Raw genomic sequence first — 20842 nt, forward strand, 5'->3', positions numbered from 1 at the left:
TGGCAACGGAACCGACTGTAATCGAATTTTTGCTCAGAATAGGGATCACATTTAAGTTCGATACTGTGAGTGTTTGCAGTCACCGAAACAGCCTTAAGCATATTTACAATGATCACGTGTGTTAGCATCGCTATCATGGGAGATTTCTTGATTTAATTACTCCAGAAACTAGTTATGATTATCCGTTTTTAACTCTTTTCCAAATCAATATTTTATCCCCCACATACTTATAATCAATTGGGTGATAGAGAAAAGTATATGTTTCCGAATTTAAACGAGAAAACATTCTAAATTCGTTACATTTGGCTACTGGAATGAACATGATAAAAAAACGATATTAACCTATGAAGGCATACATAGCATGAAGAGGGATGTGTTACCCAATAAATAACTTACTTTACTTATACCCAACGATGCATGTAGGACTATGCCTGTTCATGGATCTATGGAAATATACGAGGAAAGTATTTGCCTGAACGGTCAAGCCGATTGTCTGAAATATTCGATCTGAATATAGACATACTCTAAAATGGAGAATAGGAAAAAGACTGAAAGGGGGATACTGGATAGATCTTGGTGAGTTAGTTAGGAGAGACAGATTGAGGGTTAAGGAGGTCTGAAGCACAATGGCAGTACGTCGTCCAAATGCACTTTTAATGAAAAACAGTTAACAATCTACTGAAGACAAACATCCCACAGAGCAAAGAGGAAATTCATGTGTGGGTGAAGGGAGAGAAAGAAAGGAAAGCGAAAGTGACTAGTGGCGCAGAGGAAACGAATAGAAAGAGTGCGTTTAAAAAGGGTTCTTTCCCGTCCGACTGTATATAGTAAGTTGCTTGAAAGAACTGATCGTGGGCGCTTCTTAGCGAAGCATGCTCCGTAGCGGCGTAGACGTTCAGATGACAGACTTGTTTTTAGATTACGCTCGCTATAGTCATCACCTGTCGGCCACATTAACGGGGCAACCCAGAACCAGCAAACACACAGGTCTCGCCAGACTTATCACTGGCTACTTACTAACAGTTTGAGATCATATAGATGCTGTTCAGAGCCTTTTTTGCGCTCTGTAGCACACGACTTCTTTTCGCAATTTCTGAACTTGCAGTATTTTTATGATCAGCCTCATCGCTATGTTAGTCCTGGGATAACATTCCTGGAGGAGTCAATCCTTCTGCATCATGCCCTTCACTATATAATTCATTAGAACCAAGGGTCTAAAGTGTGTCCATTGGGGACATGAAATACCGTTCTGGAAATCGCCGTGTCCAATTTGGTCAAGAACTACGTTCCGGGACCTTGAAAATTTTAGGAGCAACTTGAGGGAGAAATCACGTAAATAGTTTACGAAGAGGGGACTCGTACGATCATCATGTATTTACCGAGCAGCCTATTACTGTGGACGTTACCATGGATTTTACCACATATCAAAGGGACACTTCAAGACAAAAGTAAGTGTATGACATGGAATGTTATTGCTTTAGCAAGTGTGGTCCAGTGGTTAGAGCATTGGACTCATAATCGTAAGGTTGTGAGTTCGAATCCCAACCCTGCCATTGTCTTCACTTTGATAAAAAGGCCCGAGAGTGATATCTGTCGTCTACAACGTCAGCCACTATGACTGATTAACCTAGACGTAAAACGTTTCATAGGTAATTGGTTATATGCCAGCTTGGCGTTTACCAGCAAAAAATGCTGTCCTGCCTATTCCTAAGGGAGTTACCACAAACAGAAACATAACAGATTATACAATAACGATATTGATTGAGTGCTGAGCTTCGTAATAGATCAATTCGGCACTTCTCCCCGATGGCCATTAGGGTTGGGAACAGGTAGATTGATAAGTTCGAATATTTCTTGTATTTGGAACGATGTCGGGATGTGAGTGCATTTGATATTATTCGACATACAATTAAAAACTGGTTGTGTTTGATTTTTTAAGCAGTTTCCTAGGTTATTTCACCAAAAGCCTGTTATTTAAGCTCTGTGAATTCATGATACACTTCTTGTAATGCTTATAAAAATAATGATAATAAAAACCTCAAGATGAATTTCCTACAATGTTATACATGTTATAGAGAAGAATAAGGTGAACCAGTAGATAACATATTGATGCCAGTTTAAGAATTTGGCAATTACTCCAAATTAAAAAAAACATGACCATGACATTTGGTGTTAAAGTAATCAAATTAATGTTTCTGGCAATTTCATTACATTGTACAGAACATTTGATTTTTATTGAAGTTAAATGCATTTTATAACCGACCAATGCCGAAAAAGACTTACATGATACTTTCTAATTAAAAACATAATAAGACATATTGCACACATTAAGGCAACACTGCATCAAAGGCACAACTAGTTAAACTGCAAGAACATACTCGGGTATTTCATTCTAGTTTGACCCGCTGTCATTAACAGATATTCAAATGAACCTAAGACAGTTCTGTCAGGAATGGGATTAGCGGATTTCGTAATCGGTCCATTCCATAACCCTACCTGCATGCACAAGTCATTGCTCATACGGGCAAGGAATGCTTACTCATGTTATAGGATTGGTGGTGTGCCCGAAAGAGATAAAGTCGATATAGTAGTATTGGAACGTGACAGGTCAGGCTGTCTTAATAAATTAAGCTCAGTTTAATTCCTATTCATATTAAAGTGATCTCACTCAACTGACAGAATTATGCTTTTTGTCATGGCAACGAAGGAGCAGAAGGAAATATTATTCCTGACCCAGGAACAGACCCCAGGAAAATTCTTCTACTTTAAGAGTTCCAGCAAGTCATAAAATATTATTAACATCTCCCTATGCCTATCATGGATATCCCTTATTTGGTTATATATAAAATAAAATACATAGTTAACATGGTTAAATGACCCAAGTAAACACACCTATTCTGCACTCTGTGATGGCATGGTGAATATAATAAACACGAAGGGCACAAGAAAGGAACAAAGACAGCAGCCAACGGAGAAATAAGGACAAAACCGAAAAGGATCCTTATGATCATCATGATCAATGCAAATGAAACGTAAATGAGTAAGTTTCTTTGGAACCTGCCAAAACTTAAAGATTGGCATTTTGATAACTGTAAAAACATGCGCCTGAAAAGGTAGAACTCATTAGAAATATCGAAATTGTGATTTATTGGGTTATATCCGAAGACTAATATGTAAATATACAAACTTGTCATAATTCTCGGTCAATATATATTAAGGCTTTTAACAATCATATGAATGTAGCCAAACGCGACTACCGCGCGCCACAGAGTAAACATCAATTATGAAGGAAACAATTTTTAAAGGGAATTTGATTCCGTGGCTGGATGGGACACTCTTATCTCGTCACTAAGAGAATGATTTTTTTTTCCACGAGGAAAAGGGTGCTTTCAGCCGGGACACCTCATTGCTAACACATAGCCCCATTTACAAGTGGCCTCCATTAAGACAAGGTCCCTTGCACGATATTCTCAGAGAGGGTGCTAGTTCTTTTTATCAAGGACAATTTGATAAGCAGAAATAGAGAATAGGCCTTAACTCTCTAATTTATATGATTTCTCTTCACTCCCCACACAAAACAGATATCTGACTCTGGCATTTGTGTTTATTTGGTCTAATGATATGTGATATAGCATACCATGGAACTACAGGTCCATGAGCATACTAACCAAAGTTCATTCCCGGAGGAGGGAGGGGCCGGATCCGACAAGCAACAACAACTACAAGAAAAAGAGGTCATTTGAAACAACCATTACCTTCTATACCGCAACAATCTTTTATGAAGAAAAAATGTCAAAATTGACATTTTTGGAAGAACTTCACCGTCTGAAATATTCTAATTAAAAACCCTGTAAGGGAATCAAACAGTATAAAAGTCACAAAACACCCCCTCGCCTCAGGTTTTACAAGTGCCAATACACCCGGTGACTCTGATCTTGTTGGTCACCCGTCTATGCCACGATTTGTAACAAACTCGTTACAAAATAGGATAATATCAACATTGCAGTTGACATTTACCAGGTACCTCATTTCAGTTTGATTGTAGGTAAGGTAATTATGAATCACCAATCAAAACTCACACACCCCCGCATTTGAAGTGAGCATTAACATGTTAATGTTACTCCTGTGGGCATGCATCCACAAAGGGTTATAATGCTAGTGGTAATGGCGAATAAATCATTTTGGAAGTTAATTACATTATGATAATTAGCCTATAAAACAGATATATGTGTGAAATTATGGGAAATTCCTTTCATGAATTCTGGTAAATTTACTGTTTGTCCTGGAAGAATGCAAAATTCTCAGTGATAGACTCAGATGCCTCGACGCCTACAGACACAACGTTAAGTGACACGACACACCGTTAAGTGACACGACACGCCGTTAAGTGTCACGACACACCGTTAAGTGACACGACACAACGTTAAGTCACACGACACACCGTTAAGTGATACGACACACCGTTAAGTGACACGACACACCGTTAAGTGACACGACACACCGTTAAGTGACACGACACACCGTTAAGTGACACGACACACCTTTAAGTGACACGACACACCGTTAAGTCACACGACACACCATTAAGTGACACGACACACCATTAAGTGACACGACACACCGTTAAGTGACACGACACACCGTCAGGTGACACGACACACCGTTAAGTGACACGACACACCGTTAAGTGACATGACACACCTTTAAGTGACACGACGCTTTCTTTATCCATTGGGGCGAATGCATTTTCTATTGTCACGTTTGTGTGAAACGTTTATACCGCTGCTTAAAGTCACTGGACGGCAATGTCATCATGAGAGAGGTTTTTTTCTATATAGATATATGTATATCAGTAAGTTCTAAATGAAATTTAGTCGAATAAACGTTGAATCTATTTTAATTTCAGTGATCTAAGAACTGTAGGATTGTATCATGTAACCAGATGTGTGTGGGTGCGTGCGCGTTGAGAGTGGGAGGGGATGAGGGGGGGGGGATACGACCCTCACTCACAGTCTGATGTACCAAATTAGAAAGTCGAGTAGGTGGGCATCTTCCTTCGTTCCCCGACAAGCTTCATCCATGATCTGATCAACCATGATACAGAGGACACATTGAACACTAGTAAGCTTCATTTATGTTACTCGATATACATCCTCTAGTCATGTGGATAGAGAATGCATTATGAATTTGAGGCAATTCTTTGTTCAGTTAAGAAAAGAGAAATATATTTAAAACAGAATCAATTGCAATAAGAAGTTCAAACTACGCCAACTTTGATATTATGTCAACTGCAATGGTAGCAGGACTCAACAGCCAATCACAGTCAAGGTTTTCATTGTAGATATGATAGTGAAACCGTATCCAAAATTGTATGTCTTCATGAAACTGGCCCTCGTTCTCGGATTAGTCTACTTACAACCCTAAACCTTAGAACGTTTCACGAAACCCATCACCTGCATTTCTTTGAAGAGTTGAGGCAAGTTCGGACTTTGATCCACTCATCTCTTTTAATGGGTCAAACGTGCAGTTCAGCAGGTTCAGTAGTATTCTAATTGCTCCCGGTCATTCCTTGAGACTGGTCGCGATGTAACTCTAAAACTAGAACACGCAATTAACGTGTCTTTCGTCACTGATGACCCATCTCTGTACTATTTCTCGCAGCATTCGGACGATGAAAACTCGGTATTCCAGGCACATAACAGGCTTTACACTTCCATTAGGGCAATATCTGCTAGGTGAGCTCAACCTTGCTCGAAGGGGTGGACCGAGGAAAAATGAATGCCCATATAAAATCGTTAGCATCAATTCTAATTGAATATGATAGTCAATTATGATTTCATGAACATTTAGAGATATCAGTGGTGCAATATTTGCTTAAACCCCAAGGATTTTGTACATATCAGAAAGAACTAGGATTATTAATTATCAGTTTTCCATAAAGCTCAGGTTAATATCATTTTTGTATATCTAGCATTTATGAGGATTTTATGTAAATTTTGAGATGTATTGGGGAATTACCCCCGTGAAAAATAATCAAACGCGTTTTTCAAAATTGGCCATTAAAAGTTCTTTTCTTGTACATCCCATTCCACGAGTTTATTATTTGAAATTTAGGTTTATAACTTATAGTGAAAATATTGCCATTCACTTACGTGTATCTATAATGTTGCCTATAGTTGTCGTATTTTATTTATCTTGTCACATTTATTGATGACTTGCCAGAAGATGCCTGCCGTATCTCTACGGTTTTAGCCATGTCACGAAAACGTGTGATACCTTGTTTAGGAAAGGAAATTGGTGGGTCTTTTTTAACGAGACAGTCTAATATGTGTATGACCGTCGAAGACAGTGATCTTTGATGGGGGGTATGTTTGGAATATCAAGTTAGGCAAATAGACACACCCAAGACGAGCGAAAGAAGCAAATCTAGCAGACGAAAACTTGAATACGTTGGGGATTGGAAGCGGAAGGCATTCATAAGGCTTGTACGTCACTGTCTAATCGACCGATCAGACTTGCTAAGTAGAACATTAATCTGAAACATGAACAGCACATACAGCGCAAGTTTCATTTATGTATTTCATGATTATAAAATCAAGAAGAGCAAATAGAGATAAATTATAATTATAACAACATCACGAGGTCGTCAGTGTGTCAGTGCATATATATCTAAGATCTAACGTAAAGATGGGTGGGGCACAAGACCTCCAAATTTCCTTAAACGAGAAAAAAAAGAAAACGAAAGGAAATCAAAGCATGCATGGTGAAATATGAATTGATTTTGGGGATTTTATGCACAGTTGACTGCGACCGCTTCCCTTGAAAAAAGTTTATTTAAGAAGTGGGTGGAAAAATTATTAACATATGAGAAACACTTGTGCTATAATGTTTGAAAATCCATTCAAAAATGAAAAAAAACACACCATTATTAGCACTGACGAAATGAGCAAGTAAGCAGTTGAATTCTTCATTAAGTGTCGTCTATGTTTATAGGTCGAATGGTCTGCGAAATTCAACGTAGATTTAGAATTATCAGGTCACTTGACCTGGTTAAAGACAGATACAGGAACCATTGAGGTTGAAGGGAGATCCCTTTAATTAACCATTTTACCAGAAAGAATGAGCGCAGACAGTAATAGACGGATTCCGGTAAGAGCTGGTCCAAGGATGTAGACTCCTCGCGAGCAATTAGTGGCTGGGTTGTGACAATGCTATTCACATACTATTCCATCTTTCGTTGGGAACGAAAATAGTTAAGGCTGTCAATGCCAAATATGAAAAATTCCTTTTAAGATTTCCTACCACAAAGGTTGTTTGGGATTATGAGATTTGTGCATAGAACGGTGAAGGGTATCAGTATATCTTTGTAATGTCTGTCACTTCCGATATGAGGGAATATCTGGTAATAGGAAGTTTTCCGAAGTTTAGCTTTAACCTCATACTATTTGATAGTGTACCCTCTATCATCTTTGATTAGGCGTCCAAAAAAAACTTTGTTACTTGGATTAATCGGCTATCATAAAATTAGATTATGCTTGATCATAGGTAAAGAAAATAATCGCAGATTAATTATGACCGTTCCATCAATGAATAAAACTAACAAAGTTTTTTTAAACTACTATTTCATATAATTCGTAATCATATCGCTTCATATTCATGAAGCGATTTGTAAAGATATACCTCTCAAATGTTTCAACGCGAATTACATAATTGCGTTACAAATGTGTTGGTGAATAATTTTCATTTTGATTCAAGTGGACATTAATTAGTAATCTAGTGCTGGAACACATCTTTGGCTAAGCATGTATAATGATTGCCTTGTTCTAATAGAAATTAATAGAATTAATAAAAAAAATCATTGAAATTTGCGATTTCATACTCGAGATGTTTCCCAAGCCATAATTGAAACATTTCTGTAATGTTTATTGTCATGTTTCAAATTTAGATTGTATTTTTCATTTACATTTACATATAATTTTTTGTTTATTATGTTTTTTTCTCGGCATGTAAACAAGACGAATTTCCATTTATAGACAATTCATACTTATAGCATATATCAACTTTATGAGCTTACAATTAAAATCAATCAATCATTGTAGAGAACTTCATTTCATTTTTTTGCAAAACCTGGAACCAACCGAAATTATGTATGGAATGCGTTTGATAGGTAATTCACAAATAAATAAATAATAAATAAATTCACTAATACGGACATGAATTTTAGGTATATAAAAATCCCCAGCACAAAGATTTAAAGATAAAGAAAAATAACCACTCTTCTTAAAAAAAAGATCTCTACAACTTCTCCCCTTCCATATGGACACATTGTATGCAGTATACATAATTATTTGCTATCCCCACACCAACATTCACACACGCACACACACCATCACACACAAAACGTGGAGGTGAAAGTGGGATACACAGAAACACATGTGTACACGTTCATAGCTAAGGGAAGTAGGAGGAACAATCAATGGTGATTTCTTACTTGATATTAATTTACGCTAACGGTAACTACAAAACAAAACAAATTTCTGTTTTTTAACATTTAGATCAGTCATATTAAGAATAAAAACCCTAATATTTATACAATTGCCAGTAACACAATTTGTAGTCTCTCTCAAAGTTAAATACATCTTTAAGTTTAAGAGTGAAACTTGCGCAAGTGCAAGTCAGAGGCCGGGATTTTCGAGTCACGAGACCGCCAACATGGCCAAAGAAATCTTCTGTAGAGATATCACATTGACTCTGCCTGAGACCGAGACAAAGGCCGGCAAAATGTGGCGTCCAGGACGATCCTGGCCATGTCGACTTCTTTCATAGAGTTGATATCAGCTCAAAACAACAGCAAATACACAATTGCTATCATACCAATCGTGATTCAAGATGCGGCAAAAATATCTTGCAGAATTTTGCAGATACGTAATTCAGTTGTAGTTCAAGTAAGGGTCGGTGAGAATTGTCACATTTTGATATTGCACGATCATGTTATCACTTAATTCAATCAGAAACTAACAGTTATTGAGAAAGCAGCTGCCTACTCACACACCAGCAGATCGTCGACCTATGATGACCTATTCATGCAACATACGTTGGGAAAAGAACCCAATGTCAATTTATAGGCATTATTAAGATTGGACGAAGGCCAGCGAATATGACATTGGTTTATTCAATAAGTCCATGAAGTCATTTTCACCTCACTATCTGTTTCCAACACGTAATACTCCATCGCAGGTGTTTTAGCAAACATTATTCGCTAGGACAACAAAACAGCGATAATGATACAAAATAAAATGATCATCAAACAAAATTGAACATCACTTCTGCCCATGTATGAGGAACGCTATGACATATCTTGTTAACGAATTAAAGGAAACAATTCAGACAAAGATATATCTCTTCTGTTCATTATTCAATTGAGATGCAACCAAATTCTTATTCATTTATCTAATTATGTTCTATTAATTTTGTTTTGGTCACGATTAGATGAATTCAATTAATTTCGAACCCTACGAATCTATTTCCTCACGTACATGTTAGTTTGTGTACAGATAATGGACAAATACACTTCATGGTCCAATTTGGCCACCTAATTGGTTCCTAGTTGGGGTTGAGATAAGTTAATGCATAACGTGATTGACCGAAACAAGGAATTGTTTTTCATAGTTTGTAATTGAAAAGGATCCGATGCATTATTTGCAAGAGAAAGGGTTTCTGAAAATCGGGGGTCTTGGTCTTCATCCTCCTCCGCATAGATTCATATGTTCTGTTGTGTGTTTCCCTTGGTTGTACTGTCTGTTTAAGATGCCATCGTTCGCGACTTTGCATTTCATCTCTGGCTTGTCGGATAATGGTCATTACATGTTGGTACTAATTGTACCTCCATTTATTTTGCTGTCATTTGACTTTCATTCAGGGGCGCTGACCTGTCTCATAGTCTGTACACCCTTTGGGGCACTCAATACACCCGTTTGGGTACTCCTTATAATGATGTCCATATGTGGTCCATTTAGTCGATGACACTTGCCTCGCGTTGCGAATCATTGATATATACATTTTCTTATCCAGAATGAATCGTTCATTTTTTCATCCATACTTGGTGCAGCAGATTGTAGGCGCAGTCCAACGCGTAGAAGTGGTTGTTACTCAAAGCTAAGTATCAAGACTTTGGGCCACAAGGTTTGGGATTCGATCTAAACTGCGTTTACATTTGCTACCCCCACAAGATGTAGTAAACAGGTAAAGCAGATAGAAAGGTATTCTTTGTTTAGAGTTCGTATCCTTGCTAAAGATGCGGTCAAAGTAATTCACGACAGAAAGTGCGCAACGGGCCAGTGTCTTGTCAGATATTTCTTGGAAAATGTAACATTTGCCAACTTGGTAAACCTATCTCGATGATATTGTTTAAGCGGTATTTACCATATGTAGGATATCATGATTCCGAATCGGGATCTGACTATTTATATGGCCCAACGTACACCTGTAGCATTCTTAAAATTTACCATGTCTGGGGCAAGGCATATACCACGATCGGCTGGTCGGCCTTTGGAGCTTGAATGTGGGTTAGTAGATGTATTTAGGTTAGACATTACCCTGCTTCACCTGTTCCCACGGGCATGACAGGTACCTGGCGTGATCTTGTCAATGTTTGGATCGTGTAATGTGCTTGTTCCAAACGACTGGTACCTTGCTAACCTAGGAATATCCAGAGAATGGTATCGGTCTTTACATTTGATATCACAGGAGTTTTGAAACAATGGGCATGAAAGATTCTGAAAGTTATCCACCTGGTAATAAATGCAAACTGATCCTCAACCAGAAGAAGAAAAGCTAGGTACGTGACATTATAACACAAATCATTCCAAAACAACCTACCCATGGATTCCTATCATAAATGCTATTTGAAAAAAATAATAATCACACAGGCTACTTCCCAAGTCTGCAGCAATTTTTAAATTTTTTATTCGGTTTCCATTAAATTTTCACTGTTTTTTCCTATTTCATTTTCACTCGTTACCTTCAAATGAGCTTGATCTTGGAGTACAGTAGCCCGAGTAATTTCTTAAATTTCCCGAAATAACATGGTAAGACTGTTATTAGACGAGTATGCTTGCTTCTCAGGAGCTCGCAACCGTCCTTTTGCCAACGCGTTATTATTTTATAATATATCGTCCATACAATTGATCAAGGACTACCTGGCGTTTGTCCTGGATCACATGCAGTTGCTTTGAAGGGGTTAACGCGTGAGGTTTCTTGGCTTGTGATACAAGTGACTCACGGCAGACCCTGGATCCAAGCCAGTCTCTGGGGACCTTCCCTATCCTAGATACAAGGCTAAGGTTACTACAACATCAGACTATTGTTCATTATATTCATTCCCTCTTCGTATTAAACCTTGTCACCTTGACAAGGCAGATATCGCAATCATGTGGTTTATATCATGTGGCTGCACATGGATGGCTTCTTAAAGGAAACATTACTTCGCGAGTACGTTAGCTTCTGATCTTATCTGAAACTGACGACTATCGATGGAATCTATGTGATAACATTAATCACAGATAATGTATATAGAATTAAAGTTTGCCTTGGGTACAAGTGGTGAAGAAGTAACCTAATGGTAAAACAGAGACGGTGCTTCCCTTCATTTGATTTTGCCCAAAAGAAAATTTGTTGTGTGGCCATGGCGTGGTTATTTCGTCCATACCAATTGTCTTCATAGTCTTTAATTTTTTAATCTTTATTTACTTAGTTTCAAATCATTTTTTTATGATTGATCAATGAGTTTGAGACCGTTTCCATTTAGAATATATATATGATTACATTACGTCATTATCAATGAATCTTTAAAGCAAAAGACGTTGATAACACTGGTTTCTTTTAACGCATATTCTCCTGCTACAGTCGTTATGGACTTTGACCGCAGTGTTTAAGGCTCAAATGGTTTTGTATTTCACCCAAGGTGCTAAGGACTTAGAAACAGTGTTTATTAAGCGCAATATGAATATTTTACATCATTGATGTTGTTCCATTGTGTGAAATTTGACCATAACACATGCCAGAGTCGGCTTAAAGAGCGATAGTTCGTCTCTTAAAGGCATTTGGTAGTACCCATCTCTAGCAGTGTATCAAGTATCAGAGCGGATGTGATATGACAATCCTTCTGGAGGGTAAATATGTGTAACCACCAAATAATTTCCGCTCTGACAAATCTCCTGTTAAGTCTGAAAAACAAAATGGTCCTTTTAATATCTACGGAAGATCTTAAAGCGCCATTCTATCGAACCGAACTATACTTCCATCTTGTCAAATCAATATCAACCTGTTATCAGGCCGAATGAATATTTTCAAGTCAACATGTGCACATTATATTATAACGAACGACTTTTATTTTGAAGTTACATTATCGAGTTTTCGCAATTGCAACGAGGGCTGATTCTACAACATAGGAAATCTATTGAGAATGCCCGTAAAATACAATTAACAGCTTAAAGCTATTTGTCGAATATGAACAGGGACAACAGATCAAAACTGACGAAAAATTGCAAATATGTTGTTTGTCCGGAGTCCAGGACGGCACTGCTGTTTTATTCACCTACGCATCCAGTACAAAATCCTTCTCATTGTCTACAAAGCTTTGCATGGTAACTCTCCTTCCTACATCTCACACCTCATCAATTACTATGTACCTAACAAAAAGCTCCGTTCTGCCAATCTAAACCTTCTCCAAACTTCCAGAGTCAACACCAAGTACTATGGAGAACGTGCCTTCACCACCCTTGCATTACATCTATCGAACTCACTACCACCCCAACTATGTGAAGCCACTTCAACAGCTAATTTCAAGACATCAATCAAGACCTATCTTTTTCATTGATGTAGCGTAATAAAGTTTAATATAGATTTATTATATGTTCAATATCAAATTGATACCATGTAATGACATGTCATGTAATACATTATCATGTGTTAGCAAATAGAATGCAGTGTAATGTAAATTTAATGTATATTACTATGTAGCACAATACTTAGTTTAATGTAGAATAATATTTTAATTTAATGAAAACCATATTAATAATTCGCTTGATTTCTTATGTAATAAATAATTCATTTGTTAAGCGCATAGAGATCACCAATATTATGCGCTATATAAGTACAATAATATTATTAATATGATTCACCGATTTTCGACAAAGAATGCTTTGTCATGAAGGGTTTTTGACAATAGGTTCTCAACGTCCCAGAAAGGGTTTATGTAATATTGCAAAAACTCCCCTTTTTTGTAGCGGCAACATAAATTGTCTTGAAAGTCAACTTCTGAAAAGTTACATTGCATGACGACGTGTAAACTGTGTTTAAGATCAACATGCCACGTGCCCAATATTTCGCCTTGTTGACTTGCAAAGGCATTGGATGAATATAATAAAGCCACTAACTAGACTTGACAGAATACTTCACCATCGCGAAAGTAGAATAACTCTTTCAATCTTCCGTAAATCTCATATTCTACATTCATTCTATTACCGAAGTAAATATGGTCCTTTGCAGACTTTTCCATGATATCTGCTACTTTCTTCTTTTCTATACCGAACATTATATCACACAACAGGTTCGTACGAACATGCATGGAGATCACATCACTATCAACCCACCAGACTACCCGCTTAACACCTTACTTATTCTGTACAACTACAAATGTTACATTCATAAGGAAATCCAGAGAAGAGACATTGTCCTTGATTATACGAAATTCTCGAACGTGTTGCCAATATTTTTTCTTTAATAATAGCTTGGCACCTCGACTTTTGATTCATATAAGACTAGAGCAGTACTAGTAATTTCGCACAGGGTCAAGGGCCCTGTACAATCTGAAGTATTCTGAAAAGTCAACTATTATGCTGTCAGGAGGATCTGACCAGCTGATTGTATATTCAGAATGCCTAAAAGAATCGCAGGTTGGTGTAAGGTTGGTGGATATTAGATGATTCAAGCATTGTATCCGATATAAAGGACTTTCTAAGTTGAGTCACGTGCCATAAATATCACGTAATACGGAGAGACGAATACAATTTGACAGGTTCCTTGGGCACGCATAGACGTTGTCAAGAGGGCTATTTCCGTCCAGCCTAAATCCTCTGGGATCCCGGATTTGGGAATAAATTTGAGGTGTGAATCACAGTCCTGTCTACTTTTACAAATGGCTATTGAATGATTGTAACGCAGCTTTAGCCGGCTTATCAACCTGCCTCTGTTGACCGTATTTCGAACATAAGGTCTGTCAAAATGATTTCCCCGGACCTAACGGTTTAACTCGATCGACCCTTTGTCGTCTCGCACTGATTAAATATTACTTCAGTTGGGTACATTGGCGGTATGGGCGTATCAGTCTATCATAAACTTATATACACACATCCCTCTCAAACACATATGATCATGGTTTGAAATCGAGGACAAATTCTTTCCCGAAAACGTATTTTAATACACAACCGAGGACTTTTGTATCTAAGGAATCTGGGCAAGCGAATGACTGCATTAACGATTAACTATACACCGTAATTGTATCGTGTGGGTGTGTGTGAGAGTGTGTGCGATGGTGTGTGGTTTCAGTATATATACGTTTGTTTTCAAAAATTAATTCTGATGTTTCGTGGAATATGGAACTAAGTTCTGAAATTTCGTATATTTTTCATATCTCCTTCAACGATGTAGTCCTATAGACTTAAAAAAAAAATAATTACGGCGCCATTATGGGTTAAAAATACGGCACTTTCTTCTGATTTTGAAAAGTAGCAGACATACTTTCTATTTTTATTCTTATTTGTATCCCGTCATATATCTTCCCTTGAAATGTATCCAAATAAAATCAATCTGCATATTCAAGGGATATTAATGAATTATGATGTTGCAAAAAAAAATTATAACCATTCAATCCCTCAACGTCTTGATGAATTTCATTTGATTTTCTTTCATTTCCCGGGAAAACAGACTCCTTAGAATTTCCTGGAATTATTTATTATACCTAAACTTTCTTGAAGAGGGGGGGGGGGGGTTGCTCACCCCTTATTTGATATTTTATGAATTGAAAAATAGAAAATGAGGTACAGAGGTTATAATACGATATCTGAAGTAATGGTTTAATAGAAGAATAATATTGTTACTATATTACTTTATCCTAATAAATGTCGTTTTCTATATCAATTGCTATGGTTGTATAACAATTTCAAATATGCTAGATTAAACATTAAACAAGGTGTAGTTTGACAATGTAAACAATCGTTTTAACTCTTACACAGCTAATGTTAAGTTTAAAAAATAAATAGTTTTGCATACTAATAGAAAAACCCTGTTTTTACATTTCATCTCTGTCCGTCTCTTTCTGCGTTGAGGCAAGCTCTGTTCTGCATCTTTTAATGAGCAGGGTCAAAATTCTTAGCACGGTGGAAAATATTTTGGCGTCATAAATAGCTTGATGTGATTTTGACGTGTTCAGACGAATAGATAATTCAATTATTTCAATAAGTATACATAGTAATAATGTTTTTTTTTTGCTGAAGGCCAGTTTAGTCATCATGTCCATACTGTGTATGAAAGCGTTGGTCAGAGTACCATCTCCTTTAAGGACCCCAAGTTAAAGAAATACCAAAATCGTATCTGCATTATAAGGTCTACTAATTTGTGATTAAGGAAATAGATATAATTAACGGTTTCCTGGTGCTTTGCATTTGACATTTATGCTAATCAAAATGTTGAAAATGGTGAAAACTTGTATACCATGTCTTCCTTGCAACCGGTTGTTACTATTCCACATGTTCAAAATATTTTGTACATTTCAACAAGCATTCACGGAAATAGAACACGAGACTTATTGAGATGATTAATATGTCGTTCATTTGGAAATAGATGTGAATGTTTCATAGCATCTCTCGTCTGGCGGGGATTTGCATTGATTATTCATTTCAGAGTCACAGAGCTTCTGAACTTAATCTTGGTCGTCTCTGCTTTTCGCTGATATCCTGCTACGTCCGTCAACACCAGTGATTCTGACAGAGCGAGTAATAATAATGACATTCAGCGAAATGGAAATGGCGCTTAACGACATAACGAACGCGGGGAGTTTCATCATTTCAAGAGAAGGAGCGATAATGGGTTTGTCAGTTTGTAATATAAATTGTCGTCTGTCTTTGCTGCAATTGTACTATTGTGTTCTTTAATTGTATAATATGTCACAGGTTGCTCCAGGTCAGGTTTCGATGCCAAGATTTCTTTTTCCTTTCTTTTCTTGTCCCGGTTTTTATTTAATTTAATTCTATTTTAGTAGGGGGATGAAAGTGGATCGAGGTTTTTTATTCAAAGGTGGTAAATTCAAAGTTATGATTTTTGAGAAAAGTGGGTTTGTTAAATTGATAATGTAACAAATATAACAAATATATATTTCAATTGTCAATTGTCAAGAGACATGAGAGAGGTGGAAACATTTTTCTTTTTTTTTAATAAACACAGGTCAAACTTTTCGATGGAATAAAATGCATGACATGTAGTAAAACAGCAAATAAATAAAAAGCCATACAACTCTCAAATTGTATAACATGAGGTACTATTATACAATTTTAAGTACAATTTTAGAGAGAGAGAAAGAGAAAGAGAGGGAGAGCGAAGGCTGGTCAGAGAGAAAAATAACTTCTCTATTTTGTAATCAATTTCTGTTCAACATTTTCAACTAGAGTAAACACTGATGGAAAGCAGTGGAAAAGACGGTCTTTGGGATGACTGTAACATGAATATTACTCTGAATATTAACTCTAATAAAAGAAATATCGGTATGATGAATCTGAAAAAAGGGTAAGATTTTGTTTTAAGAAAGAGTTGATAAAGATGTTGGTGATGTCATGAAAGCGTGGTATGGTGATCACAGATTAGAGATTGGGGTAAATCCACACGCTCAAAATAACTCTATCCCTAGAGCATGTAGACCACGCCTCGTTGGATTATCAGTTAAAAGCGAAGGGCTTCTTTAAGATACACTAGGGTGTGAAGTGTAACATGATTTATCTTGTTAAAATGATTTATGTCGCAAATTAACAGCATAAAAATAACCTAACCGGATCCACTGTAACTGCATTTCATCTAAAAAAGACGATTCAAACCGTTTTAGTAAAATGACACTTGTTTTTTTTTAACCTGTTCATTTATTATGCAACAAATTGTACTGACCCAATATACCCCAAGAAAGAAGGATGCAATACTATTCCAATGTTCAATTTTCTTGTGAAATATTTATTATGCATCATGCTTTATAGCAAAATATTCATTTTCAATACATGTATAAATATACCATATCTTTTAATGTTTCCCGTTAATTTGTTAATTATTTCCGATTTTATTTATATTTCAATACTACAATGGCATGCACACTATTCATTTCCCAGACACGTAATTCACTTCCACAACACAATTAGTTTCAATACAATACTTCATCCGCATTATTTATTTTGTAGTTATCTATGATACTGTTTGAATATAAAAAGAAATCATTATTACCTGGTAATACATCGCAATTCGGCCTTAGCCGCGATGATGTCTTGATTTTTAATAAACCATTTACCTATTTATCTATCTATCTATCTATCTATCTTTTCAGACCTGATCCACTGTAATTTCGAGCAGCTGGACCTGTGTCCGTTTGAGCAGGACCCCACGGATGAGTTAGACTGGGATCTATACCATTCCCCGCCACTGTCACCTCTTCTTCATGGACCTTACCCTGATCATACATACGGAAAGGTCATAGGTGAGTTTAATACTTCCGGTTCAAAAATGATATCATAATATGTATGTGTGTCATATATGTATGTCTCTTATTTTACTGCAACTTAAACAGGAGCTACTTGATTTGTGACCTTATAAATGATGAAATGTACTTCAACAATTTCCCTTATGAATATGGCAATGGTTATTATTACTTCAACCAAAAGACAATTGTATTCATGTGTAAATATTAATTTCGGTGACGTACAGTATATGTTCTTGTTTTATGTTTTTGAACTAACTAAAATGATTCATGCATTAATCCATTTTAATACCTTCAGACATACGAGTCACAATGCATTTTTGATTTACATGAACATGCATTTAAAATATGTATATGCATGGTCAGGGGCACCTCTCACAAACTTTCTGAAATACTATAAGCATGGCTCAACACACAATAAATAATTCATGATTAACATGATCAAATATCTGCATGTAATCATGTCGAGCAGCAGCTTAGGCCACTACCAGTCCATCCTTTAGCAAAAAGAGTCTTTCTATTCAAAATTTCTTAAGCCCTTTTGTGGTGTTTGTAGGCTAATTTACAATTTGCTGTTTTTGAAGTCATGATTATATTTACTTTAAAGTAGTGCTAGGCATTTATGATGGTGAAAACACCATTCAATATAATACGATACCAATACCAAACATTCTTAAGGTATTTCCTATAATAATAATAATAATAAATGTGTAGGATCAATAATGCGTGAAGATGAAAGGCTTCCCAGGTTAATATTCAGGAAAAATGTAGTAAAGTATTTCCTCGTTTTTACGATTGAAACGTTAATAGTACATACATTAATTAATGCATATAAGATAAACCTTCCAAAAATTATATTGATTTAATTGTAAGTTGTTTGTAATGAAATAATTATGTGTAAAGAATTCGAGATCAAGATTGCAACGGTGATAAAAATGAAAGATTTTCCATCCAAATCTGTAATAATTTAGAATTTCACAAAATAATATTGTCATTAAAATTGACAAACAGTATTTAATGAACAGAATCAATAATATAGATTTTACTGAGCTATTAACTAGATTGTAATGAGTTATATAAAACTAATATATTGTTCTTCATACCTATATCCTCTTTGGCATAAGGTAGCCTTATTTACCACCGCCACATTTATTTCTTTCTGTCTATATTTTCCTTTTTCACATTTCACCCATTTTGTCTTTCTAATCAGGCTTTGGGGAAGATGTTGTGGTGGCTAACATCATATCTCGTCGAACAAGTTGAGTGATGTTTCCCTTTACACATTCTTAATTTTGAGTAACGTATTTTCTGTCTTGTTTCAATTATTTTTCATTTCATGTTCATGGTTCGATTCACTTTGATTCACTTTGATTTCACTTAGCCTGCATGGCATCCTATTACCCAGCACTTTTATCCTTTAACAATAAATTGCTCGCCAAATTGCATGCTTAGATTTGACTAACTCGCTAACACACACGCTAAAGAGGCAATGCTGACTACATTAATACATATAGACCCACGTCTGTATTGTTATTGTTTCTTTCGTTTGTATTGTTTGTTTCGTTTGTATTGTCTTGTTTATATACGTAATGAAGTAATAAAAAACCCATTACATAATGCTAAAATATACCGTACAAATCGATGATACAAATCGATGATACAAATTGATGATGCTTGCAGGAAGTATCCACAAAGTCTTGTGTTTTTATGGCTGAATTGCATCCATATTGCGCAATAATGTATTTTTGGATTCATCATGCTTTCACTAAGTATTGCTAAAAATATATTTCTCATTAAAGAGAAAACTAAGATATTTAGCAAATACAGCAGCATACATTATTTCTAGAACTTCACAACTCACGCAAGGCAATTCACTTTTGAGCGACAATATCAAAGCCTATCACTATAATATTTCTATAATAAGCTAAAACTACAATAAACCGAAATAAATACTATATTTACTTAATTTACAGCATAAATCAATTTCAGTCATTTGTTACGATACTGCAACAAATAACAATAAAATAATTTGAAATTTAATTTCCCCTTTTTTATTACAGGAAATAATGAACCATATACAAACAAATCATAAATGATAATGGTCTTTCGTCTCTTGAAATCAGTTCTGGCAATTATTCCAAATGATAGTATCCAGATATAAGTTCTCAATGATGGCGATGATGAAACTGATGTTGAAGTAGGATGAATAACAAGAGTCACTGTAATGAGTTGAAATGTCCGTGAAGACGATGTTGATGATGATTCACAGTCAATTTCAGCAATCCATGGGTTGAAAAGCGTTCATTAAAACAGGTTGATAATCTCGATGAGAACTGAGAATTCCTCTCTCAAAATAACTGCAAACAGTTCATTGATGGTGTGCAAATAATTCCACAGAAGATAAATATTCCAGGTGGAAATAAAGTCTGGCGTGAAACTCTTAGCTCTGATCTGATATGATCTGCAGCTTATATACAAATTTCAACTATTCTAGAAACTTCTAGTATTGTCTTTGAAAGAACATTCTCCTTCTTTCTGGAGCAATCACATTCTGGAAGACTCTTGAATGACCTCAGTGAAATTAACATGTCAATAACAAAGCTATTCAAGCCTATTGTTCATTTTCCACTGCGGACAGGCTCTATTGTTAACATTCTCTATTGTTTGTAATCTCCGGAAATAACAAAGATTATTCAAAGATTACTCAAAGCTGTACTATAGAGCCTTCTGGAACAATCTTAATCATTCCATGCTATAAATATCCTTAAAGAGAAAATGACTAAATAAATGAATGTAATTGCTTTTACAATTCTTCTTATATATAACACATTCTCGAATGGATTTTTAGATCAGCAAAATGACGGTCGGGAGCGATGCTACATATAGGTTATTTTGATATCAGACTTGATGGTGATGCTATTTTTATCAATTAAAAGTGGATATCATAATCATAGCGCTATACAAATGACAGAGATATATCCCTTTCTCAATTTTTTCTTCATCATTCCTCTTTTTTAATGCTTTAATTCGGAGGAATAAGCGGGTAGATGCAAT

General features: G+C 36.0%; 1 protein-coding gene across 2 annotated transcripts in view; it reads left to right on the forward strand.

Moving 5' to 3' along the window:
- Positions 1-830: 830 nt before the first annotated feature.
- The window catches only part of LOC121431346, a 49169-nt gene continuing 29157 nt past the window's right edge, over positions 831-20842 (forward strand). The window contains exons 1-3 of one of the 2 annotated variants that reach the window (XM_041628885.1): positions 831-1448; positions 17639-17788; positions 18999-19046. In XM_041628885.1, coding sequence (XP_041484819.1) covers positions 1370-1448; positions 17639-17788; positions 18999-19046 — 277 coding nt within the window. In that variant the 5' untranslated portion in view covers positions 831-1369. The remainder of the gene's footprint in view (positions 1449-17638; positions 17789-18998; positions 19047-20842) is intronic. The other variant, XM_041628886.1, reaches the window with a different exon arrangement.

The sequence above is a fragment of the Lytechinus variegatus genome, chromosome 17, assembly GCF_018143015.1.
Source record: "Lytechinus variegatus isolate NC3 chromosome 17, Lvar_3.0, whole genome shotgun sequence".
Classification (NCBI taxonomy): domain Eukaryota; kingdom Metazoa; phylum Echinodermata; class Echinoidea; order Temnopleuroida; family Toxopneustidae; genus Lytechinus; species Lytechinus variegatus.